At 42.1% G+C, this 25,191-nt stretch overlaps 1 protein-coding gene across 3 annotated transcripts in view; it reads right to left on the bottom strand.

Moving 5' to 3' along the window:
* The window catches only part of ITPRID2 (ITPR interacting domain containing 2), a 42,011-nt gene that overhangs the window by 13,284 nt on the left and 3,536 nt on the right, over window positions 1-25,191 (bottom strand). For 2 of the 3 annotated variants that reach the window (XM_026110231.2, XM_026110232.2), the window contains exons 3-11: window positions 22,958-23,007; window positions 22,045-22,101; window positions 19,245-19,281; window positions 17,823-17,921; window positions 17,099-17,307; window positions 15,465-16,168; window positions 11,764-11,836; window positions 5,001-5,092; window positions 1,295-2,539 (exon numbers count right to left, since the gene is read on the bottom strand). In XM_026110231.2, the coding sequence (XP_025966016.2) occupies window positions 1,295-2,539; window positions 5,001-5,092; window positions 11,764-11,836; window positions 15,465-16,168; window positions 17,099-17,307; window positions 17,823-17,921; window positions 19,245-19,281; window positions 22,045-22,101; window positions 22,958-23,007 (2,566 nt within the window). Of the gene's footprint in view, window positions 1-1,294; window positions 2,540-5,000; window positions 5,093-11,763; window positions 11,837-15,464; window positions 16,169-17,098; window positions 17,308-17,822; window positions 17,922-19,244; window positions 19,282-22,044; window positions 22,102-22,458; window positions 22,538-22,957; window positions 23,008-25,191 lie in introns of those variants that run through there. The other variant, XM_026110230.2, reaches the window with a different exon arrangement.

The following is a 25,191-nucleotide window of genomic DNA, read 5'->3' as shown; positions in this document are numbered from 1 at the left end:
CATGACATAATACAGAGGTTTCTACTTCAGTAGGTTAGCTAGCACAGTGTAAGTGGTAAAAATACTGTAGCACACTAAAATCTTACACATATCAAGCCAGCAATTGGTATACATTAGGGAATTTAACAAAGAGGGGCAAATTCTGCAGATGCTCACTCTCAGGTACGCTGTCCTTTACCTTGAGCAATGACTGACTTAAAAAAGTTGTCGCAGCTTTCCACTGCAGAGATGTGTCACGATACCAAAACTAGCTCCAAGAAGCAAGGTCAGCCAACATAACCAAAGCTAGGCTGGACTAGACCCTAACTTTGACAAGTGACAAAACAAACAAAACAATGTGACTAAAAAAACCCACCAAGGCCTACCTCCTGCAATATGGTGCAGGCAGGCAGACACTTGTCATTGGATTAAGCCCACAGAAATCACTGAAGCTCTACAACTGTATAGTCTTCACGGGTTCGTATATAAACAAGTGGAGCCTGCAACTGCTCTGCCCACATAGCCACCTGCAGCAGCTTGCAGGCTCCTAAACTGGACAGTCATCTAAGAGAATAACAACACAGAAATCGTGGAGGAGGGACAGCTGGTAATCAGGAGCAAAGGAGGAAGCTGTGGCAGAAACTGTTAAAAAAAAAAAAAAAGGCACTTGCGTAATAAGATAGCCAAAATTTCACACACTGTGACAAAGCCAGTTCTTAGTAAGAGGCTGATGACTTCAGGATCCTGCAGACTAGTTCCAGAGTTGAACATGCAAAAGCCTGGCATGAAACACAGCCCAGGAACATACATGCAACAGGCCATCACCATTGACATCATCAGTGGAACCATGGGACTTCCAATAAAAAAAAAGTTTCTATCAGTTGGACAGAAAGTATGCCAAAGAGGAGAGAGAGGTTAAAGGATCCTCAAAGGCAATACGTTGTTTCAAATCTAAAGCTAATGACTATCACCTTAAAACAAAAGCTGTGAAGTATACACTGCTCCTCCCTCCCACCCAAGAATATCTATAAAAGTAAAAATCAATCTGGACCAACTGTAACAAGAAAAAAAAAAAAGGCAAAAATAGTAGAGCAGTGGAGAGATGATCATCTGCCACTTTAAAAAGAAGCTCCTAAATCAGTAGCAAACCAAAATTGTACAAAATGTCCTTCCCTTCTTCCCCTCCCCGCCCCTCCATCTGCAGCACTACAAGAGGAATATTGGGGAATATGTAAAGCCAGATTAACATTTTAGTTTTGATACAATAAGAAACGCCTTTGCCCCACGCTGCTGTTCTGCATTCGTTTCTTCTTACCTGAGAGAGATTCTGCAGAGAGTTTCTGATATCATGCAGCACTCTGCGCAGCTGCATTTCCACAGTGGAGGGTGGATTGATGGCTTGAGGTCGATGAGAATATGCAGCGTGCCTTGGAGAGAAAGGACAGCCGAAAGGGGAAAGCGCAGCGCCAAAGGAAGAGCCGGAGATGCTTGGGACACTGTGGGTGCTCAGTGTCCTCATGTGTTCGCAGAGAGGTCTGTCCTGCCACTCGGAGTGAAGCGAGTGGAGGGAACATGCCGACTGGGACAGGTGTGCTGGGATGTGCAGCAGGCAGCTCTGTACCCTGGCGTGACTCGGCTCCTCGGGCAGTCTGCTGGGCCCACTCTGGGACATTTCTTTTTTGGAGGACGAAGGAGCAATGAACAGTGTGGATCTGCACACAGGCTGACTGGCAGCTGGCTTACCCTCTGATTTGTCCTTCTCAGATGGCAGGTTCTCGTTGTCCTCCACAGGGGTGTACTTGTAGGTGAAAGAAGGAGGGCTGCACAAAGTCTCTCTTCCTGGAGTTAACTGGACATTCACAGAGGACACTACTTTCACTGGATTCAGTAATGCAGTTGGGAGAGACTGAGATCGTCTTAGAGGATAGCCTGATTCAGCAAACCAGCACCTCTGCTTCTTGAGGAGATCTTTTGATTTAAGCAGAGTGCGTCCTGCCCTGGAATCAGACGTGCCAATGATCTTCATCTGGGCTCTCTGCAGTGCCACATGGACCCTGTCCACTGAGGAAGGCAATGAGCCGCCAGCTTCAAGAGATTCTACTGGCTTCAGGATATGGTGCGTTTGGTACTGAGGGAATTCAAATGCACTGCTTTTGTCAAGATCGCTTTCATCACTGTCTTCCTCCAGTAGCTCCAATTCTTTTTGCTCATTGGAGATGTTTTCCCCTTTGGAGCTGACCTCTGCTTGAACTGTCTCTGATATATGAGATGACTTGCTCTCTCCTTCTTGCTTTTGTTCAGTTTCATATTCAGGAATGTTTTTACCGTCTTTCCTTCTGTTCTCAGAAGATGCCTCTACCTTTCGTCTCTCCATTTCAGAGAGAACATCCTCGTCTTCTTCCTCGTCATCATCTTCATCTTCCTCCTCCTCCTCAAACTTACTGAAAAAGAGCAGCTCCTTGGCTATCGGTGTCTTCTGTTCCTCACTATGCGAGGTCACAGTTGTCTCACTGTCACAGCTGTCTGCACTACTTCCCATGCCCTGCAAAGACTCATGAACCTGAGAAAGATAAGAGCCAGTGAACACACTAGAGACTCAACTACTGCCTTCTCAGGAGGCAGGCAAAGAGTCCCAGTTCACATTCATTGGGCATTGTGGTAGGGAGTAAAAAAAGAATAATCCAAAATCTATTTAGTGTTCAAGAGAAACTCATGAAAGGGAACAAGGAAACCACAGTACAAGATAGGTTAGAAGCATACCAAAGTATGGAACCAAAAAGAGACAGGGAAAAAAAAGCAAGCTAGCAAGCAAACCATACACATTTCATCAACCTGACAGTAAATTCTAAACTCTTTATTGACAGAAGAGTAAGAAGGGAAGGGAAAAGAATAAGAAGGGAAAAGACAAGCACCTAGGGAGCTTCAAAGGCTAATGGAATGGAAAATGAAAAAAGAGTAAAAGGCTAGTATTTTAGGTAGTGATGACAAAGGAACAGCAGGGTGGAGGTATACGTGGCACCTCCTGTATCTAAAGACTTAGATTCAGCACTGAAACCTAGGATGGTATTAGAGGATGCATACAGAGAAATGAGGAGAATTACTGATCCTAGTGAAACTGCTGTCACAGGACTAAGAATGGGGAAAAACTGTCTGCCTATACAGTCAGCCTGTTTTACATTACAGAATTGTTTGAGACTGCAAATCTCATATTAGGCTGCAAACCTCTACTGAAGACGGAACCTGCCTTAAAAATCTTTATTTTGCCTGTCAGAGATGAAAGGAAATATGGTTCCACTTTTTCAGTCATCTCCTGCATTTCAAAGGAATGCTATGGCTGCAAGAGTCAATTATTTAACAGTAGATGGCACTAACTTACTGTACTTTTAAGAAACAATATACACCCCTCCATCTGTATCCCCTTCATCATCTTTTCACAGGTTCTTCATCAGCTGCCAAGTTCTCATTTCCCTAGTCTAATCATTCATCTGTATTTTCTAAATTCAGCTCAGAACTTGGTCTAAATAAAGCAGTGAAGGTGGCAGAAGAGAGCCTAACAGCTCCACGGCACAAATTTCATATACTTTCAATACATCTATTCAAAAGAGCATAAACAGAAAAATCTCAGTGCTTTACGACCAACACAGATAAACTCCATTAGTCTTCCAATGAGACAAGGAACTTGGTTGCAGCATGCTTTGATATACTCTTAAACAGGTTTTGTTATCAATCTAAAGATCAGGAATGAACAACTCTACTCAGACTCCTAACATGCCCATCAGCTTCAGTGCAATCCCAGTTTAGCAGAGAGTTGAACCAGTATCTAAGACTGCTATGCTCATTACAAAGACCATGGATCAAATGATGCTCATGATTTCCTCTATTCACTCTTTTGCTCTTGGTAAGCATAAGTTGATGTTTAAGGGAGACACAAAGAATAACACTGTCTTGGTTTCCATTTTGGTAGTCAGTTAAAAAAACTACTAAACAGAAGAGCACAGAATACCAGTGCCAAAACTGAAAGGCAAACTTGGATGGATGGAATGGTGCAAACCTTTTCCAGTAAATGCCACACAGCTTTTCAAATGTGTGTGGTTGGCTACATACTGTAGCACAAAAAACTTCAGCAGCTGCAAGCCACAGAAATGAAATTACTGGTAATACCCAGACTCCCATCTTCATATTATTCTGGACTATGGTTTAAATCACAGACAGTCAACTGATGGCCTTGAGGCCAGGATCCAGCCCATGCAGTAGTTTTATCTAGCTGTCTGGCAGGTCAACCAAACCGTCCGTACTATTGTGTGAGTATTTTAGGAGAGGTGAGAAAACACTTCTAAAAATCAGGTATGACACTGAGCAAACGTGTGTGTTGGCCAGACACCCAAGCACCTGGCTGGAACAAATGCATCCCCTAAGTGCGAGATATCTGGTCAATACCCACGGCAAATTCTAGGACCAACATCCAAGGAACTGGAACAAAAAAGAACACAGGACTTTATGACTGACTAAACATTTGTATACGTTCATAGCAAAGTCAGTACAAAATTGTTTTCACTTTCTGTCAGCTGCTAAAGCTAACTAAAACAATAGAAAAATATGCAAAAATAATCAAGTGGGAAGGCAAAAACAATATAAGAAATGAAATGATCAACAGAAAAGCCACATTCTCTCATTCTTCTTTCATCTTTCTCTTTATCCACTAGTGTTATGAGAGGAATGGATTGATTCTGGAGTCCTAGCTGATGACAAAAGATACACCAAAAAAACGTGAACAAGAAATACTGAATTTAAAGCTTACTCCAGACCCCAGTACACTCAGCTTATCCTACCAGAAGGACTTTAAAATTTTAACCAAGATCTACAAGGGACTTAGCAGATCGAGTTTTGAATATGCAAAGTTTATCAGGATCTAGACTGACAGTCGCAACAGAAGTCAAACATCAACATCCCTCCTTCCCTCCCTGGCCCCAGCTGTACCACAATAATTTGTAAGTATTTCAACCACGATACGAGAAGCTTACCTGAAGGTGATTAAATGAAAAACAGTCTGTGGAGGAATCTTCTGCAAAGCCACTGCTATCGGAGTGCTGACTAGCAGTCCGTAACAACTGATCTATTTAAAACAAAGTAAAACCCAGCTGTAATTAGTTTACAAATCCAGCCTTTTAAGCCCAACTACATTTAAAACATGCTTTCCTTTTACATCAAAGTAGCAGACATAGAAAATACAATTCTTTCTTGACTTCTTTGTTGAACAATTCAGAGAAACAGCTTGTTTGTTTCAAGCATACAAAGTACAAAACCTTTTCCCATGTAAAGCTCTACTTGTGAAGTTTCCAGCAGTAGTGGAAGAGTAACCATCTTCCACATTTTTCTTTCTTGTGCTGTGGAAAAGAAAGCCTATTCTGCTGATGTTGCCACGAGTGCTGTTTTCCTTCCACAAAACTGAACTACTGTCAATTCATATGCAGTCAAAGGAACAGTTGCTTTTGTGTTACTGACATGTGCTGACATGCCACCCATCTTGATCACAGAGATATGGGTGACCACTAGAGTCCTGCCAGCCTTCACCATCCAGAGGAATAAAATTACATTAGCAGAGGTGACGACACACTCTTTAGGCTTCTGTAAGTGACTGGCAAGACTCTGAAAGCTGCTGGAGACGCTCCTTCACGGGCTTAGCGGACAAATACAAAACAGCTCTAACACATCAGCTGGCAGTCTGCCGAGGCACATTCCCAGTGCTAAAGATAAGATCCTTCTGCTTGTTCTTTTCTACTTACACTTGATAAACTGTTAGAACAGCCCAAAGAGACTCAGCGCTCCCCAGGAGTGGTTTCCTCTGGCGCAAGCACTAAGCTCACAAAGCTCCTTTTTAAAGAGATCCCAATGAGCTCTCCAGTAGCGCGTTTCACGGCAGCGTATTGTTCTCCCCTGGACACAGAAGGCACTTATCAAGCGTGGGGTTTACCTTATGGCACCACAAACATTTTGCTCAGCCAGATGGCAGCCTAGGCAACAACCATATCTTATCTCCAGCTCTCGGCAGCACTGCAAAAGCTTGGATGTGGGATGAGGTTGTAGCGGCCTTTAGCCTTCACATCCCTGCTTTCTCCCGCCCCTGGCCCGAGCGCTGCTGCTGTGTTCGTGGAGGCTTACTGCTGAATTTCTCCAACCACTTAACTATCATCATATAATTAATCCCAGTTCATAGCTCAATGCATTGGAATGCACTAGGAAAACTGTTTTGAAACTGCTGGATATTCAAAACTAATATTTTAACATTAATTCTGATGAACACTTCACTAAGGCAGAAGTAAAAGCCTGCCTATGCCCAGAAGCTTGTGAACAACCAAACAGGCAAACTGCCCTCTAAAATTTTTGTACCAACTACTGCATGCGGCTTTCAGTGAGTGCCTTTCCAATTGTGCTGCTGTGCTGTTATCGTGTAAGCCACAATGTCCTGCAATAATAAACAACTTTTTACCTCAAAACAGATAGCTCCACCCAACTGCCATCAAAGACGATGCAAATGACTTCACTTGAATTCGGCGAGCACTTATTAAGTGCCCGGTACAATTAATACCTCTGAGAGAGCATTCCAGCACCAGGTTAGCATTGCAGCTGAGGCTGGTGGGAAGCTACCAGCTTCTCAGCAGTGAATAATCACGTATTTTGGCCTCCTCCCTTTTTCCCCATTTGATGAATGTTAGTTTAAAAGGAAAAAGCACCTCTCGTGAAAGCCTTAGCCACAGGGGAGAGATTGCAAATAGTTCAGATACAGCAATTTACCAACATGTGTCCTGGTATCTGTCTTCATGAGCATGAAGTTTATTACTGCTCAAGAAAAAATACTGACCTGCCCTTCTACTTCTTTCTCAGTCACTATTTCCTTCTCAGCCACAAACAAGCAAACAAACAAAAAGAATCTCTCCCAAAATCAATTCTTGCTCTGCTGGGAGACACAGTACTGAAGTCAAAATCAGTGTTTTAGATCATTTTCCATAGGATTTGTTGTTTATGCACATCTTGACAGCCTTACATGACAGATACTGCCAGCCAAGGGGCCAGTCTAGGCTGGAGACGAAGGGGTTCGGACAGCCTTGGTGACACCTAAAGAGACCTCCCTTTTACACAGCCATCTCTTCATTTCTGTGTTGCAAAGGTGCTAGGAATTTTTTGAAATGTTTTAAAGCTAATTAAAGAAGACATTTTTTGTAAGTATTAGAAGTCTTTTTCTACCATACTTCACCTTTGCCTCTTGCATGTTCTCCAGAATGCTCTGTCATACCACTATCACGTAAATGCAGTGAATACTTCAAGGAACTTTAAGGAACTCTCCTACTTCAGTAGTGAAATAGCTTCTGTTTGGCCAACAAATGGCAGAGTTTGGCTCTGTACAGACTAGAAATATTTACTATTACACTAGGGTATACTGATGAGTAATGGTATCCCACCCTCCTTGTCAGCTACTGATCCAGATATTCAACCCACTCCATGGCTCTTGAATATCTCTGATTCAGGCAGCTGAGGGCAAAGCATTAAAAAACAAAACAACACAACCAACAATGAATTACATTCAGATCTTAGTTAAAATGGCTCCTGGCAACAGAGAGTCTGAAGAGAAGCAGGCTGTGATCAGATATGGCTTCCCTCTCTTCATCGTCAATGCAAACAACTCAGCACCAGGGGCTGGGCTGTAGGGGCTCAAATAGCTTCACCCTTTGCCCAAGAAAAACATGAACACTCTTTTGCCAGTAAGGTTAATTAAAAGACAGCTTCCTCCACACACAAAAAAAAGAAATACAATAGCACAGCACTCTTCTCTGATCTCAGCAGCCTTCCAAGTACCCCCACTAATGCAATTATACCTGCCAGAAAGAGGTCACTGCACAATGCCAACCTTGCAGCCCCAGGCTATCATCAACATTATTTAGAGGAAACCTTCTCAACTAGCAGGAGGAGGCCAGAGCTAGTGTAATAAGGAAAGTGTGGGAAAAGGAACCAGCCAAGGGGAAAAAAAAGGAACAATCAAATGTATGTCCCAGTTGAACTCAGCACAAAACGAAAATGCCCTCTGGATGATTGTTTTAAGCTCTATAAAACAAGAAAATATTTTTAGGTGCTGAGTACATGCCAAAGAAATGTGGGTTTTCAGAAATATATCAAGTAAGCCGACAACGTTCTAAATAAAAATGGATGATGAAGAAACAAGTCTATAGTTTATGAAACACAAGAGCAGAAATTAATCATTATCAAATAACAGAATAATTCAGTGTTATCTATCGCACAATAATATTCAGCTACCAGCAGACTGTGATTCTCACCATTCCAAAACAGTCCTATCAAATACTCATCTTAAACGTTCTGCGTAACTACTTCTGACATAGAAAAGGAGGAGAAATATACAGAAGCCGCCTGTGAAGCTCTAGTAACATTTATGCCTCTTGCATCTGCAGTACTGGCAAAGCTCTAATGCAGTCTGTATTTTACAAGATTATTAATAAATTGACATTTCCAACTTGGCTGCGAAGTATCCCATTATGAGATTAAAGGTTCTGCTGCTCCTTTTTCCCACATTTGTCACACACTGCACCGCAGGACTACCAAAACCAGCCCAGTAGGGAGCATTGCTACAGAAACTTTTCAAAGTGCTGGAGGATTTCTTAGCTTCTGGTCAGCTAAGCACAGACTCCTGCAAATATAAATTCTGTTCCAAGTGTATTTTCTCTCACTCCCACATTTCCAACCTACTGTGGAGTTGCACCCATAAAGAGCTATAAATAGGATAATATGGTAAAGGACAGAAAGTGCTGATATGCATTCTTCATTTTTAAGGACTGAACTTTCAACATTACTGCTTTTGCCTATCAACGCAAGACATCTTAGGAGAAACAGCTTTACGGCTATTGAAAATTTCACAAAGCCATTGATGTCAGCAACCAGATGCTTACAAATCACCACACTTGGAGAATACTTTGTTCTCTATGTGCTGTACCTATATTTGTCTTGTTTGTTGGGCATTTTTGGAATGGAAAGTGCTGCTGTATAAATACATCATGAAGAATTTTGTCTTCTAACTAACAAAGCTTCCTTCTAGATAACTTTGGAATAGGGTTTTTTTGGTTTTCTTTTTTTTTTTTTTTTATAGTAGACATTCAGCAGCACTGTACGTTTACAGTGCAAAGCAACTGAAGCTTTTCTTTCTTCTCTATTGTGTCCCTTAAAAAAAAAAAAAGACCCCTCCCCCCCACACACACGCAAAAGCACATCTACATTTAATGTTTGTAATAACAAAGCACAGAATTCCAGTTTTGAGCATAATAGATAAACTAGTTCAGTATCAGCTGTAAGACAAAAAAGTCCTAAAAGGTACATTGAGCCAGTCAATATGATACAGAATTCTTTGCATCTCCTATGAAGTGTTTAACGAAGAGACATTACTATAACAAAACAATAATTTGCAAGCCATTTTCAAACATCTGTTGCCTGAAAGACTTCTTCAGGCATGTATTAATAGCCTCCAGACTATTTCAGTTGGAGGTGAAGAATTTTTTTTTTTAATTCAAATACCTCACATCTTCTTACAGATCCTCTTAAAAATGCCTTACAAACTGTTGTAAATGTCAAAGAAAGCATCTACAGCCCTCTTTGCAGAAATAAAAAGACATTCCAATGTTTATAACATTCTGTACTGAACGGGACTAACCCTGCTAACGGGCACAGAAATACCCACTCATGAAAAAAGGACAAACTTGTACCTAGAGGGGAAGCATTCATGTGGAACAGCTTTTTGTTTGTGGGCACCACACTCATGCAGGGTAGAGCCAAAGTCACCAGAAGAGGTGAGCCTGTATGACAATTGTCACCTGAAATGACACTGTAACAGAAGACCAGCACTTGAATTTCACGCTGAACCCATCTCAAAAGATTGCTAGTGAGAGCAGAATTTCACATTCAGATCCAACGGCCAGCATTTTCAAAGTGTGCCTTAACTTTGGATGCCTTCAATTTGGTGAGCACTTGCTCTCCAAGAAAACAGGCCTCTACATTGTCTCATGTTGGACATCCTGCAAAAAAACTGACTAGCAGTTTTTAAAGTTTTGGGTAAGTTCCCCACCGAATGCTTTCCTTTTTAGCAATTTCACAGAAACCCATATAGAATAACATCGTAAGATTTCCACATCTTCCAGGTTAAATAAAATGTTGGCCCCGAATAGTTTTTGGTGAACGTGTAGCTCTACCATCAGCACTGCCATCCTTATTAGATAAGTCAGCCGAGAACTCCAGGCTACGCTGCCATGAAAACAAACTGTCTAAATCATGTGAAGTGGGTTCAGAAACGGGTGGGATACACTAGGTGGGAAACATGAGACAGCATGCCCTGCTCCTGTCATACTGAAAACCTGTTGCTGAACTGCCTGATGCCTTTCAAGAGGTAAACATGGGACCATCCAATTATTTTTCCTTGCATAGAGTAAGAAGGAGGTAAGATAGCACCAGGAATACAAAGCACAAAATTAAAATTGGAGGGGGGGGGTACTTTTCTCCTCCTTCACTGCAGCTCTTAATTCCTTTAGTTTTCTTTATCTGAAAAGCTCTTTCTATAACTACTGAGGCCTGGCAAACAAGAAACCTAACCTGTAAAGAGTGCATCTCTGACATATTACCTGTGCTAATCTATTGCCCAAGGGCTTAACCTAGAGCAGGCAATTGCTTAAAAGCATTTAATCATAAACTTTAAAAAAAAAAAAAATAACCACATGGGAAATTCTGGGAACAGTTAGAGATGCAATTTCTGACAGCCCTCCTTCTGACCTGTAGTCAGAGGAAGACCAGCAAGCACAACTCTGTTCTACAAAATACTGCTGAACCTGTAAAACAAGGCATCCCTAATAATCGGTCACCAGCCTTCAGAGCTTAGTCCAGAGCATTCTCAACCATATTAATGCAATTCAGCTGAGAGTTCATAGGACTGTCAATTCATTCGTGAAACAGCAAATAAATGATCTCATCAGTTGTTACTTAAAACAGGTTTCCCTCTCTCTTTCACATTCTTGGTGAAACATGACTGGCTATCCACATAGAAACTGCATCAAAGCTAAGCATCTCACTAAATACAGTAAGCTCTCATTCTTCTTTAATCACACAGGTATCAGCTGAAGAACAGACTTCACTTGCCAACATAGGATAAAAAGCTGTAACTATCACAAAATGAATTTAAACATCAGCCTTGCCCTCTCCCAAGCCATAAAATATAAACAACAGTTTAAGACGAAAGCACAAACTAAACAGGCTACAAAAGCCAGTGCACAGAGTTTGCCATTTGAAGGACTACTATTTCCATGTGGGTGCAGAGACACTGGTCCTTTGTGCAGCTAGCACGCACATGGAGCAGTAGCATATAGGAGACAGCTGACTGTATCATACAATTTAGGTTTAAAACAACATAATTTTAGTTTAAATGGGTATCTTAAATTATAGGATCTACTAGGGAAAAAAATCCCATACAACCTGAATTAACATTTCAGTTTCTCTGAGCTATCATCAACAGTACAGAAGTCAAAACAGTCACTGAGGTTAAAGGACTGTCTTCTTGCCTGTAATTTGGGTGCCACTTTGCAAAAATGTTCTATGATTTCAAATGTAATTGAAAAGGACAGGGATTTTTTTTTTCTTCTAAGGAGAAAAGAAACTCTGGAGGTTTTAAAAATCTGAATCAGCATTTCAGAGAGGGAAGGACACTCAGCAGCTGCTGCCTCCTAGGAACAGAAGTCTACTTACCTTTCCTTGATTTGGCCACTACCAGCTGGTGAGAAGCTGGAACATGCGGCACATCTCCCTCTGTGCTCTGGATCTATGGAAGAGGCAAGACGAATATTTTGTGAGACCAACTGGAACGCATTCCTGTGCTTCAGAGTGCCTAAACTGTATATACTGTACAAGCTTTTTAAAATCCAACTGCCTGTAACGGAAAACACAGCAAATGGTATGTCCACCAACCAAACGTTACTTCAGCTGTTCAGTAATGTACCCGTAAGACAACAGTGGTTCCTAGAAAAGTACACCTCTCACACACACACCCCCGAGCAGAGCCCCCCTCCGATCACACTCGTTATGCAAACAGACCTATGACAATATCGAGAATTCTCAGTTCCCCTTTGGCAAAAGACTGAAATAATAGCATGAAAACACCTTTAAACGTCTTTACTCTAGTACTGCCTTTTCCATTTGGCATTCTTGGCCCCTTATTTGAATAGAAAGAACAAGCAAAATACATTTAGAAAAGTCTGTATACAGAGATCAGCACATGAGGAGTGTCATCTGCTGCCATACCAGGTGTTTCTCCACGGCCTGCGAGCCACCAATCCTCCAGAACGACTGAGATCCTGCCAGAAGCTACTCCAGACTTCACTACGTTATTACTTGTGGAAATACTTCTTGTTTTTTCCAGGACAAAAAAGGCAGATAATGTATTCAGAACCATAAGAAAACTTAAAACTACAATATATGGAAAGTTAATCCTGTTACTTAATCATTTTGTGAAACAAAGTCTTATTAAGAAAACAGTTCTTGGACAACTGTTCAAACAACGAAAAGAATAAGCTTGAAATCTGAACAGGAAGGCCTTTGTTTAGTTTGAAAGCTAGAATACATTTTCTCTTTTGTGCACTACAAAAAACCTAATGGTTCACATGCAAGTCTACACTAAAAAAAAAAAAAAAAAAAAAAAGAACCACCTCCCACCCTTCCCTCTAACAGGCTGCCTGCCTAATTTCAAAATTAAGCAACAGAAGCAATTCAAGCAGTGACAATTTCACCTGCATTTGTGACAAACTTAAAAACCCCAGATCAGGATACTAATGTTTTAAAGCCAAACCATGTATAGCATCCGCAAGGCTGCATCCTTTCAAATGAAAGCGATTCGAGAAGTACTCAGCCTGAACTTTTCACCATTAGTAAGTGAAGAGAATTACTCCTGCATAATAAATAGAGGGGCTCCTATTCCTGTAGGAGATGAAGGCTGTACCCAAAAGGGCAAACAACTATTTTGTGAAGATGCAGGGGACCACAGAAGAAACTCACCAGTTAAGTTCACAAAAACCACTTTTTTTTTTTCTTAAAAAAAGAGCAGTAACAGTAACAAGTAATCTTACAGGCTCCTTGACCAGACTGGCCTTCCAGGAAATCTATCTTGATTCTCCTAAACCTCCCAGTTTCCAACAGCTAAATTTGCAGCCTCCAGACAGCCCAGCCCCTTCTCATCTAAATACCTTCCACCTGCCGTCCTTGGCTGAGATGCAGCACCCTGGTTATGCCGGCGACACGGCTGCACCAGCTCACAGCCGTCGCCCCTTCTCCTCCCCTGTCTCTTTAGCCAACGTGGACGTAAACGGCCTTAGTGGCTCCAATTGGCTCGCTCGGGAGGGGATGCTGGGGGGAAATCCTGCCCTGACTCACTCCCCTGCTAGCTATCTTCTCGGCAGCACGCTTCCTAACGGCGCCCAAGCCGCCGAGGCACTAGCAAGCGTGGAAAGAGCTTCCTCGCTGCATCGGTCCTCTGTCCTACGCGTACAAACGCGCTCCAAACCAAGCTGGGGGCACGGCGGGAGGAGCTGCTGGCACTGCTGCTAACGCAGGTGACTGCTCTTCATACCCCGTTTAGAGACACATGGGGCAGCGGGGGAATGAAGCTGCCAGGTATCACGCTAAAGTTCCTTTACCAAAACTGAATCCCTCGCTCCCAGGAATCAGAAAGCAGTTGATATGTATATATTATATTGCTTAAACAAAAATTCACCACAATTCCATCCCACATCATGTGTCAGCTTGCCAAAACAGCTGTGTTTATGCACTGGCACCATTGCAAAGTCAGTCAACCAAAACTTCACAAACGCATTGCATTTGGCTTGTACTGAATTTAGTTAAGTCTTCTTCATTTCATAACCCTTTATAATCCAACTTACACAGAAAGAAAATTCCATGGAAGTTGCCTGGCTTTTTGTTTGTGTCACTTTGTCCAAGAGTGCCAAAAAAAACCAGGAAATACATTTCTCGTCTGGGATGTGTGAAACCAGCCTAACTATCAAGAACGAAGCAAAATGCATCACCGCGCAGGCCCCTCCCTTTGTGCCAACACAAACATCTGCGCAGCTACACAACAAACTGGATCAAGAAAATAATCCAGCTGAAAATTATGCCAGGAAAAATAAAGAAATCAGAACATGTTGGCTTTCTTTTTCCCCACTCTCAGCTGGAGCCGTTCCTCATTCTGGGTCAGTAGATGGCCACACGACAGGTCGGTGATGACACAGGCACAGACAAACGGCAGGAATTACAAGAGGCTGGACTACTTCTTTCAAATGACAAGCGCCTTCAAGAACAACTTTAGTTGATCTAGAAGGGCTTCAAAAACCGGCAATGCCAGTACTACACCACACACAGTATCCGCTAAATCATCACAGACTGAAGACAGCCTTTGCCATTTGCTGTAAGACTTTGGGAGTTTTCTATTCGCCTATTTTCTTCACCCATTTCAACAAGGAGATCGCAATCCTTCGTTTTACATAACTATTTCACATAGATAACAATTCAGCAGTTAACTTTTGCAACAACAGCCACTTAGAAATGCGTCCACAAAAACATCTGCTGACTTTAGGCAGATCTTGTAACTGAAAGTGTGAGTCTATGCAGAAAATTGCATTCTTGAATTCGTAGGCTGCACGTTTACTAGCCTAATAAACAAATCACTTACAGGAACCTGGGAATTAAAATCCCTTTGGGACAATCATCTACGAAAAAAATGGATAAATGTATTTATGAAGATAGTAACAGGCAGCTAACAGAATTTGTAAATAAGCCACTGTAAAAGGCAAGTCAAACAGTACACTAGTACACTAATTTCTAGAGAATAAACAAGCCAATATACAGTAGATTGTCATCAAAACCAAACCTACCTGAGATGAGAACCCTACCCTACACGACAGCACTTTGCCCTTTAACGCAAAAGGCTCTTGTTCCATCCTTAAATTTATCCTTAACCAGGAGCAACTGATAAACTGAATGTACTTTTAGGCAACAATAAGTAAAGACTTAGTCAGCAATTTAAATAAACTAAAAATTTAAAAGCAAAGTCCTTTACATATACACAGCCCAATCTGCATCTATTTTTCTCGGGAAAAGATTGTTTAGGAATGGAGAAGTTCATACTAAATTTTGTCGGTGATTGTAATCTCCTTAACTCAATCAAAAAAGAATGAGAAGATTCATGCAGACTATCACGAACAACAAAAGAAAGTTATTTCAACAGGAAGACTGATTAGAGTAGCCTGCCAAGAGAAAGCGACAATTTTGCTATCATTCAGAGAATCTGAAGTATTCCTGGGGAAAACACCATCAAATACATTGGAGGGAACATTCCTCTGCTGGCAACCATCAAGTTATGTAAACTGTATGCAAAAACAAAGCCATTTACTTCCACCTACCTCTTCCATCTCAAAGGAGTCCTTCTGCGGCAGCATTAGATTCATTATGGATGGATTTGCTATGGGAGCACAGGGTTCTTTACCTGGCGATGATGTAGGCGGCCTTTGCATCTGAGTGCTACTTTCAGACTCACTAGATGTATTAGAATCACTGCTAAGGTTGGGAGAGTCCAAAAGATCAGATTCTTCACATGGTCTATGCGGGGGGCTTTCCAACTTGCTATTTAGCACATCTGCTGAGGGCACAGTGCTCTCCTGCATATCATTAGTTCCAGCAGGAAGATTTGCAGGTTTGTGCATATCTGTAGTATTTGTCTGGTAAGCAGCCATCTCCTCCTTTACAGTAGCCAACAAAGAGGGGGAGTCTTTCTTTTTAGAGTGTTTTGGTAATTTAGATTCATTTTTACCATCATTCTCCTCACTCCCTAGTTCCACTGGACTTTTCCCTTTGTCAACAGGTGATGGAGTTGAGCAGCCACCACCATCTGCCTGCTGTGCGCCACACAGATTGAGCTTTGACAAGGTCTTCATTAACCGACTGGCTGTATTGCTTCGATTTAAAGGGGGAGGGCTGGATGCCTCTTTGCTGGAAGACACTGAATTCATACTGCCAATTTTCTGTAACGGCGTCCCAGAGACTTGAGAATATAAAGAAGAAAAGGCATTGGCCACAGTAGTAAGCACTTCAATCTGACGAAAACGACCTGCACGAGAACAAAGCATAAGGCAGAGTTTACAAGAACATTTGGTGTCACCACATCTCAGAATAGTTGATCCAGCTCTATGTGACTGTTCAGACAGCTCCTGCCTTCACATTTGAGGATAAAATTTTCATCACAACCTGTCCCTCATCCCACCCCAAATCTCCTTCTTATATGAAGGGTCCCTAAGATTGACTGAACACCGTCTAGTCCTGTAACCTGAAAGAGATACCACAGTGTATTAAGGAAATGAAAAACCTCTGCAAGAGCACTTGATAAACGCACAAGGAGAACAGCATGGGAAGCTTTCACAAAATAAAAAAGGGACGCAGGTATGCAATTTCAAGTTAATTTACAAAGTGCTAGCAAGAACAAAAGAGATTACTTAGATTGATTGCCTTCTCCATCTACAGCTACCACAGGACATTTCAGCTATGCCTGCATTTCAGAAACATTCATTACTGACCAAACAAAGCTCCCAGCAAAGTCAACAGAGATACTGGCAGAGATTGTAACAACTACAGAAGTAGGTCAGTGCTGAGTGCTTTCAAAAATCCCACCTGATACTGAAGAACACATGAAAAAGCCAGGTATTGCTATTTGTTTCAGTGCTCTAAAGCTATAACAGCAGACAAGCTTAGAAGCAAGAGACAGGAACGATACACAAAAGAAAATCCAATAGGTCTTACAAGGGTGCCTTTCATTTCCCTCCCCACTATAAATCCCATTCCTTCATCCCCAGCTGCACAATTCTAATGGTCACTTCTTGCCATAATTAAAACCAAGCAAGATTTTTATTACGGATTCTGAATGGAATTTCACCTTTAGACTGTAAAGGGGTTTTTTTGCCAGCACACTAGATACAGACTTTCTTTTGAGGTTGTTTACATATTTTTTAAAAAAATTAAAAATAAACTTCAAAAACATACTTACTCGTTAAAGCAAAATTTGGATTTTCCACTTCCATGCGCTGCATTTGAGCATTCAAAAACACTTTGATATCTATCCCTCTGGCAAATGATGATGAATTAAAAAATCTTGCTGGAATTTTTGAAGCAATATCTGGTTCATCTCTTCCAAACCCAAGGTTATAGAGCACTTCTTCTGGGTCTTCCTCATAAAGCTCCAGTAACTCAGAAACACTAAAATGAAAAGATGTTTATTATCCACGTGTCTCCTTTTAGGACACGGTCCCTTCTGTCCAATTGCTAATTCAGCTCACTATCCAGCTTTGCCTATTGAACTTTTGACTCCTACAACTCTGTTGATTTTAGGAAATAATTTTGGAGATATCTGCATTTTAAATGTTAGTTCATGCCACTAGAGACATCAGCCCAGCTGCATTTCCAATCCGATCCCGTTATTTATTAAAGGCAGCCCTTATTCTGTAGATCACCGATTTTAAAATGGCATTAAAACTTCAAACATTTCTAAGGTTTAGACCCATTTGTAAGTATTTACTGCAAACCACAACTGAAAACAAATAGCAGTTTTTCAAGCAACCAAATGAAAATTCCCTTCTCAGCTACTAAATACAACACTGCATATAAATCAAGCCAAGTCTATTTAACTTAGGAACAGAAGAAGTTTTGCCAGCAAAACAGTGCCAAATTCCACTGAACTGTGCCATGACCTTCAAAGCATAGTACTCTTTTACCTTGAAACAGTTGCACTGCTTTTTCCAGACCCTGTGGAGTTCATACTTCTCTCCTTCTGGTGAAACTGAAGTCTCCTCTCCTTCGCCAACATACCATTGCTGTCAAGACGAATGGAGAAGACCACTGTGATAAACTGGTTTCTTTCAGCAATTCAATTCTCAGTCTCTGAGGAGAACGAAGTCTCCAATCCCGCTGAATTTCTCTTTTCCCGTTCAATGTTATCTGGTTTATATTAGCCATGTCATTTATTGAAATGGAGTAACAAAAGTGAACCCTGAGACGCCTCAGTAAAAGTGTACATATCCTCTTAAGAAATTGAAGGCAAATGCAAGCCGAGAAAACAAGCCCCTGGTCTTCCCAGGGCTGTCCCTCCCTGCCAGCTCCCACCCGCCTCCAGCGAGGAAGCCCAACCTCGGGCACGGCTCCCTTCCCTTCCCCGCCGACACCGCCTCTCACGGGACCACCTCTCCACGCCACAGCCTCTCGCAGCTCAGTGCCTCGTCCCACCTCGCCTTCGGCTGCGGGGCGGCTTTCAGCTGCCTGGCCCCCACCGCTTCCCGCAGCGGGACGGAGGCTGCGACCCGCCAGCAGTGAAAAGCTCGCGAGCCGCCCAGCCAGGCAGCGGGGAAGCTGAAAGGAGCCCAGGCTGAAGGAAACGGAGCAAGACTGCCTCCAACCAGGACTCCTAGCCAGTTTCTTTCCCAATCCCAAACTCTTTCCTCCCTGAATCTCTAGAAACTGCCTCCTCATCAGCTGGTACCCTCTTGCTCAAAGGTACCATTAATGCAAACCTCTTCTCGGGACAAACCTTTTACAGGGGAATTTTACTGTATAAATCCTAACACAAAGAGCAAAGCAGCCACTAGGAAATACAGCAGATTCACCTAAAAGTTCGTTTTATGGAGCCCATCTCAGGAGGAACAGCAAGGGAGCTGCCCGTGTAGGCTATGCCCATATTCGCTAAAGTCTCTCCAAGGGTTTTAGTCACAGTCCATCCTAGAAGCTCTCTCTATAAAGCAGGAACCTCTCTCTCAAAGTCTTTCCTCCCCGCTCTGAAAGGGCATCTGCTCTGAAAGGTAAAACAAGCTTTCCCTTGAAACTCCTAAAATGGCCAGGGATCACTGAGCCAAAGAAAGAGGGCAAATCATACTAAATTACTTTTAAAAAAATGTTGTTTTTTCCCTGTTTTCCCTCCGTCCAGAAGCTACATCAGGTCTGCCAGAAGAGTAAAAATCTGCGTTTTTCTGCATTTCATAGTGACTGCTTTTGTACTACCTGTAAGTTCTCTTTTCCTCATGAAAACTCACCTGAACAGACCAGCCTTAGTCCTGAGGTAGCCTACACTACTTCCACTGCACCCTTTCCCTCAATCATTCCAATATAAATATTTCTCTGAAGTAAACAAAAAAGGAGATGTTTACCATGTTTCCATCTGGGTATCACTCCGTAGATGATTAGCTGTACAGAAACAAGAAAAAGTTACACACAGACCTCTTCAGCATTACCCTACTCATAACTGATATGAAAAAGTAGCCGATGAGCACTTCTCTGAATACTACCACGTAAACCACATTTTTCTCTTTCCGTATAATAAGATTGCCAAATGTTTCTAGTATACACCTGATGTAAAGATGATCTGGTTTATTCAGGCTCTGTCCAAAATAAAATCTCACATGGACACAAGTTTACATACTATAATCAATCACATTAACTTGAAATTTTACACGCTGTAAGTTAGTAATTGTTATATATATAGAGAGAGAGAGAATCTATTTTTTGCAACTTAAAACATGATTACCAGCTGAAGGATTTTTCCACAGACAGGAAGGGGGAGAAGTAGTAGAAGAGAACAGACGAAGACTGCTCAGCTAGGAGAAGAAAAGAACATAAGAAATGAATCTGGCTCCCATGGCCAGGCACTGAGACTATATTCTTCAGTCTTTTAATCAGGACAGCTAATTCTCAGCTTGGGGGCAGGCCCAGGCTCTTTCAGCTGTGCAATTTCTAAACAAGAGTTGCATGCAGGCTGCAGTGCTGATGAGACCAGCCACTGCCCTCGGACTCACGAGAAGGGCTTCCTGCGGAGGCCAGTCTGCAGATATCAAGCACCTGGTCACCAGTTTCATATATGGAATATAGTATTTCCCTGAAGCTGAAACACTTCATCCGAGCATCCCAGGCAGCATTATTATTTTAGAAAATCAACATCCTGCCAAACCAGAGAGTTGAGCCCCTGCCTTTAATTACTGGTTCCCTGAAGCAACAACTCAACATTAACAAACCAGCCACAGGAGACAGGCAAGGAGCATGTATGTTACAACTTCACCCTTCCCATAGCTGGTTCGGAGGGTTGCCATGTCAAACGATCTGCCAGGAAAACCCTGCACCTAAACTAGCTGTGCCACAGGAGAAGTGAGCAGAGAGCAAAACACGGAAACCTCAGCCCTTGTTTCTTTTCATTCAGAGACATCACTAAGAAACTCAACTGTATACAAAATGCAGAAACCACATCTCAGGGTTTTTTTTATTTTTTAACTTGCATGTAATACGAAGCCAGGTCCAGCTATATGGGCTTATTGGTGGCTAGTTTTAACAGCTAAACCATGGGTTTTAAAACTGCTCTGCAGATCAGTACGAGTGTCAGCGTTACAGTAACTTGTCCAGCACTCCCCATAAAATTCACACAGGGCACTGACTTGGTGACTGGATTCACCCAGCAGACGCGCAATGCCAGGCCGCCCGTACGAGCTGAAAGGAGGCCGGTCCGGCAGGGCAGGCAGCGCAGCTCTGAACAGCTCTGCCGTCGCCTGCTGCTCTCCAACGGGAAGCAAAGCCCTGCAGGAGCATCCACGTCTTTACACGTGAAAATGAGCCCCCAGTTCTAGTATTAAGACCTGTGTCATCTGAAAAGGAAGGAAATGACCTTCCACCTCAAAACCAGAAATATCTGATAACGAATGGGGGCGAGGGGAATTGAGAAGAAGAATGAAGGGACATGATTTATTTAAAATGTACCCACTCTTTTATTCTTGGTTACAACGCTCAGAGCTTGGATTATTGTAACAAAGAACTTCTGTGAAATCTTTATACGGCACACAATCTAACAAGTGGAAAAGGCTATCAGAAGGAAAATTTAATCCTATTTACTCTTTTGCAGTAAGGGATTAATTTACTGCTTCTCCATCATTACCAGACCAAGGGCATTATCAGATCAACTGCTTTCCTCACAGGTCTAGAGTCTTTAAAAATTAAAATTGCTTCCCACCCCCAGGCCCTGTGCCACTAGTTTGGCAACACTAGCAAGAAGGGAGAAAGGGACTTTCTACTCTGCAAGTTCTGACATTTTTCAGAAGCTGTAGTTCAAAAAAAATTTTTTTTGAACTGTAAAGTCTCTTTAAAAAAAAAAAAAAAAAAAAAAAAAAAAAAAAAAAAAAAAGAGAGAGACAGTCTTATGCCCCATATCCTGCAGATACTCCCAGGACCCAGTTTGTGAGACCATCTTATTTCAGGATGCTGGGCTACTGAATCTATAGTGCATTTTTTACTGTTTATGGACTCCTATCTATGATCAAAAGAGCAAGTTAGTAAAAGAAGCTAAAAGAAAGTCCATGAACAGCCACATCTCCTTCCCCTTAAAAAAGAAAAAGAAAGAAACGGAAGGCAGCTACTGACAGCAGAGCATATATCAAGGCTGATCCAAAAATACTTACTCAGCTTTGGGATTTTTCACTTTTAAAAGCACTTAGTTCTTAATGGATTTGCCTCTTGGCCGATATAATTCCATTCCTCCTTTCAAAAGCCCGCACATGCCACTCCCAAGGGTTTCAATGAAAGTGAGGCATGTACGACTGCCAAGAGGAACCCATGGAAAAGAAGAACAAGTAGGAAGAGGAAAAAAAAAACAAAAAAACCCCCACACTTTCTCACAGCTTCAGTGAGCGCTCTATTGCTGCTGTGGGTGTTAAAATGAGAGGACGGAACAGCACTCAGGGCTGACTCTGACCCTCAGGTTAGACCAGAATACTTAACAAAACCAATATTCCAATAAACTCAAAAAGCAAATCTTGCAGCATTTTTTGTATGTGCTCCAAGCTGGTTTTCTAGGCAGCTTTACCAACTACCTTTGGCAAAAAGGGAAATACTGCCTTTCAAAATAAAAATCATATGACTGAATATAATTTTTTTTTTGCAAAAAAAGAGTCATAATCCTGCCACACCCACCTTCAGCTCCCAGGGATAAGTCATCTTCAAAACTTCCTCCATTTCTCACCAGCATGCCTGCAAATGTACAGTTAGCAGTTCAACAACTATAACACTGCAGTGCTTTCTGTCCAACAGCTTAATTAAAGATATTAACAAGACACTGCCAGTTCATACAACAGGATATAACTAGACCATATTTACAAATCCTGCATTACTCATACACTAAAAATGCACTGAAAAGAGAAAAGTTACATTTGATACCATAGAAAAGTTAATGTGCAAGAAAGAGAACAAATACTACACTGCTTTAGTTTCCTGCTCAGCAACACCCCTGGGTCAAACTGCAAGCAAATTAACACTAAGTGCAAACCTGGAGGTACCACCTAAAATACCTGTTCCTTCTGCTGTTACATTATACTTCGGACATCTTACCAGGGAATTTCAGAGTTAAAAAATGAGTCCAGATCAGGCATTCCCTTCTCTCCCCTTGGATCAGGATAAGACTTCAAGCGAAGTCTCCAGACCAGCAAGTAATTTCTCTATGCCATGTCACTACCTGCAAACTCTCGCTGTACTTTGAACTTTAGTATTCGGTCCTGCTCAGATAGTAAAATTTTCAGGTGTGGCAACCTGAGTTATTAGACACAGAGACTACCTAGCTCACCTAACTCAGAAAGAGAGGTACCAAGCTCCCCTTTCTGCTCATTTGGGAGTTTTTATAAGGCTTACTAAACTCTCCAGAAAGACTTCATCAGGATCTTTTTGCTCTTCCCCAGCTTCTTGGGCACCACCGCTTCGCCGTGAGAATAACTCACCCGTGCCAACGAGGCCATCATTTGTGCCACTGATAAAGAACTGAAGTCGCAGGTGAACGTATGTGAAAGCACAATTCTCATTAAAAAAGTTTTCAGTAGGTAAAGCCTTTCCTTACCCTTCAACAGAGGATTGCTTTGCTCATCCAGGGAGGCTCCCAGAGGCGTTCTGAAACCACAGAGGAGATTAATACTGGTTTAAAAACTTGCTGCTTCATGTCCTTCCTTACAGTGTGTAACAGGCTTGTGATAGCAGCAGTTGTCCCTCCCTCCGCCCCCAGAAAGCACAAACATATGAGGGCTGGCAATAACTTCCTAAACAATCCCCAGCCCTCTGAACAAATACACTTTGTAGGGGAACAACAACAAAACAGGTTAATAACTGGAACGCCGAGACACAAGCCAACAGCAAAGCTTCAGAGTCAGCAGGCCTCTGTCAAAGAAAATCATGCAGCTCTGAGCAAACCACCTAGAAAAGTGAGTATGGGTGCTTGAACAGATTAATTCAAACTCATTTTATGCCAAAAGCTGTCACCATTTTTCTCCAAATTTAAAACTTATCAGCAATGAGTTACCTCAGGTTTTGGAGAGAGGGGACAAAAAGCTATATTTGCCGATCAGAAACAAGACAGAAATCTTTACAGCTATGCTAGCCATCACTTGCCAGCTCTGGCATTTTATAGATTCTTTACTTTAGCGCTTATTTGGATGATTTCTCTCAGTGTTATTCCTTGAAAGGCAGTGGATTTGCTGAAACTCATTGCATCTAAAATCATCAGCAGAAACCGCCCCAATGACAGGCCCAATCTCTTTTGGTGTTCACATCGAATTTGTTGACATTAACTCAGTATTTCTCTATCTTGTCTCTCAGAGACATGTTTAACCAAAGATCTGTCACCATTAAGTAGTGCTGCATAACTCTCAAAGCCTAAAATAAATTCAGAAATATAATACTCAAAGAAGGCGAAAGTGGATGATTTATGTGCCTATATTATGTATGTTTCATTTAGGATTTTAATTGGACAAACATATAAACCTGCCCAAAGAACTTGTTAAAGTAAACAGTGCTCCGATACAGTATTTGTTTTGGTGCCAGTATTTGTTTCGGTGCCATGGCCAAATTAAGCAACAAAAGTTTGCATCTGCTGCTTTGTAACAGGCCTTATATTGTACAACTTTTTTTCCTCTGAAAATAGTTCACTGTTACCACACAGAGCCTGCTGATAACGTAACAAGTGAACTTTGACAACAGGTCTGTTAAAAGCAAAGCAAAAATACATGCTACAGTGAGATGGCAACTGAAATCACAAGAGCATCCAGGCATGTGAACAGGTTCCAGGTGACAGAACAACCTCTGAGGAGACTCAGATCTCCCAGATTTCTGTGCATCTTTCACTTCAGGGTTTTAAAGAAGACAGGGTATATTGTCCAAACCTTTCACGCTACAGCAAGTCTTATGTTCTGAGGTAATAACTACCCTACTGTTTACTGGCTGGCTTTGATGGGTACATTCCTATTCTTCACCATTTCCTTCCCCGGTGGCTATTTCACTCTTACTTTTTTGATAGAGAAACTTGCTGGCAGTGACTTTGACAGCCAAGCCCAGTGCTTCCTGCAGTGGCTGGCAAAGGACAGTGAAAGCAAGCACTGAAGCTGGCATTTTCTCTCAGAAGCAAAGTCTGTCACCTCTACAGCATGTTAGCAGCCACCAGAAAAGAAGCTCTGTCAACTATCCATCTGCTTCTGCACCCATACATAACTGCTTAACATGCCTTTCTGTGGAAAAACTTGCATTTAAGAACTAGACACCACTGAGTTTAAACAAGGGAGAAATATCTGTACAAAAAACCTCTCGGACAACAGCACACAACAGTTCTACCTTTCCGTATAAGACTATTTTTCAGCGGCAAGGTCCACAAGCCAGCTTACGCAGGTTTATCTCAGAGCACCCTCACGCATGGTTTGGAGACCTTGCCATTCTGCATCGTGCCCAAAAAAACGGCAGGGGCTGCTGGAAGCAGCTGCTGCTGAGCTGCAGCAGGTTCTCCAGCGCGTCTGACAGCCCGCGGGAAGTGGCTTGGGCAAAACAGGGCAGGGATGCCGGGGAACATCACAGAAGTCAGAGACCGGCTCTGCAACGTAAGTCGGCCTATGCTTGGATCAAGGAATCCTACAGTTTTTCATTTACTCTCTCACACGGGTGATTCATTTATTATTGTATTTGAATATATACGGTAATAATTTATTCCAATATCAGTGTTCGAAAGAACAGAAAGAGTCCTCTCTGCCCACAGCCCGCATTGCCTGGCCGGCACCTAGGTCCCATGGCGACAGGACTACACGCAGCGCCCGC

The sequence above is a fragment of the Dromaius novaehollandiae genome, chromosome 7 (assembly GCF_036370855.1).
Source record: "Dromaius novaehollandiae isolate bDroNov1 chromosome 7, bDroNov1.hap1, whole genome shotgun sequence".
Taxonomy (NCBI): domain Eukaryota; kingdom Metazoa; phylum Chordata; class Aves; order Casuariiformes; family Dromaiidae; genus Dromaius; species Dromaius novaehollandiae.
This window is presented reverse-complemented; position numbering and strand designations above follow the sequence as displayed.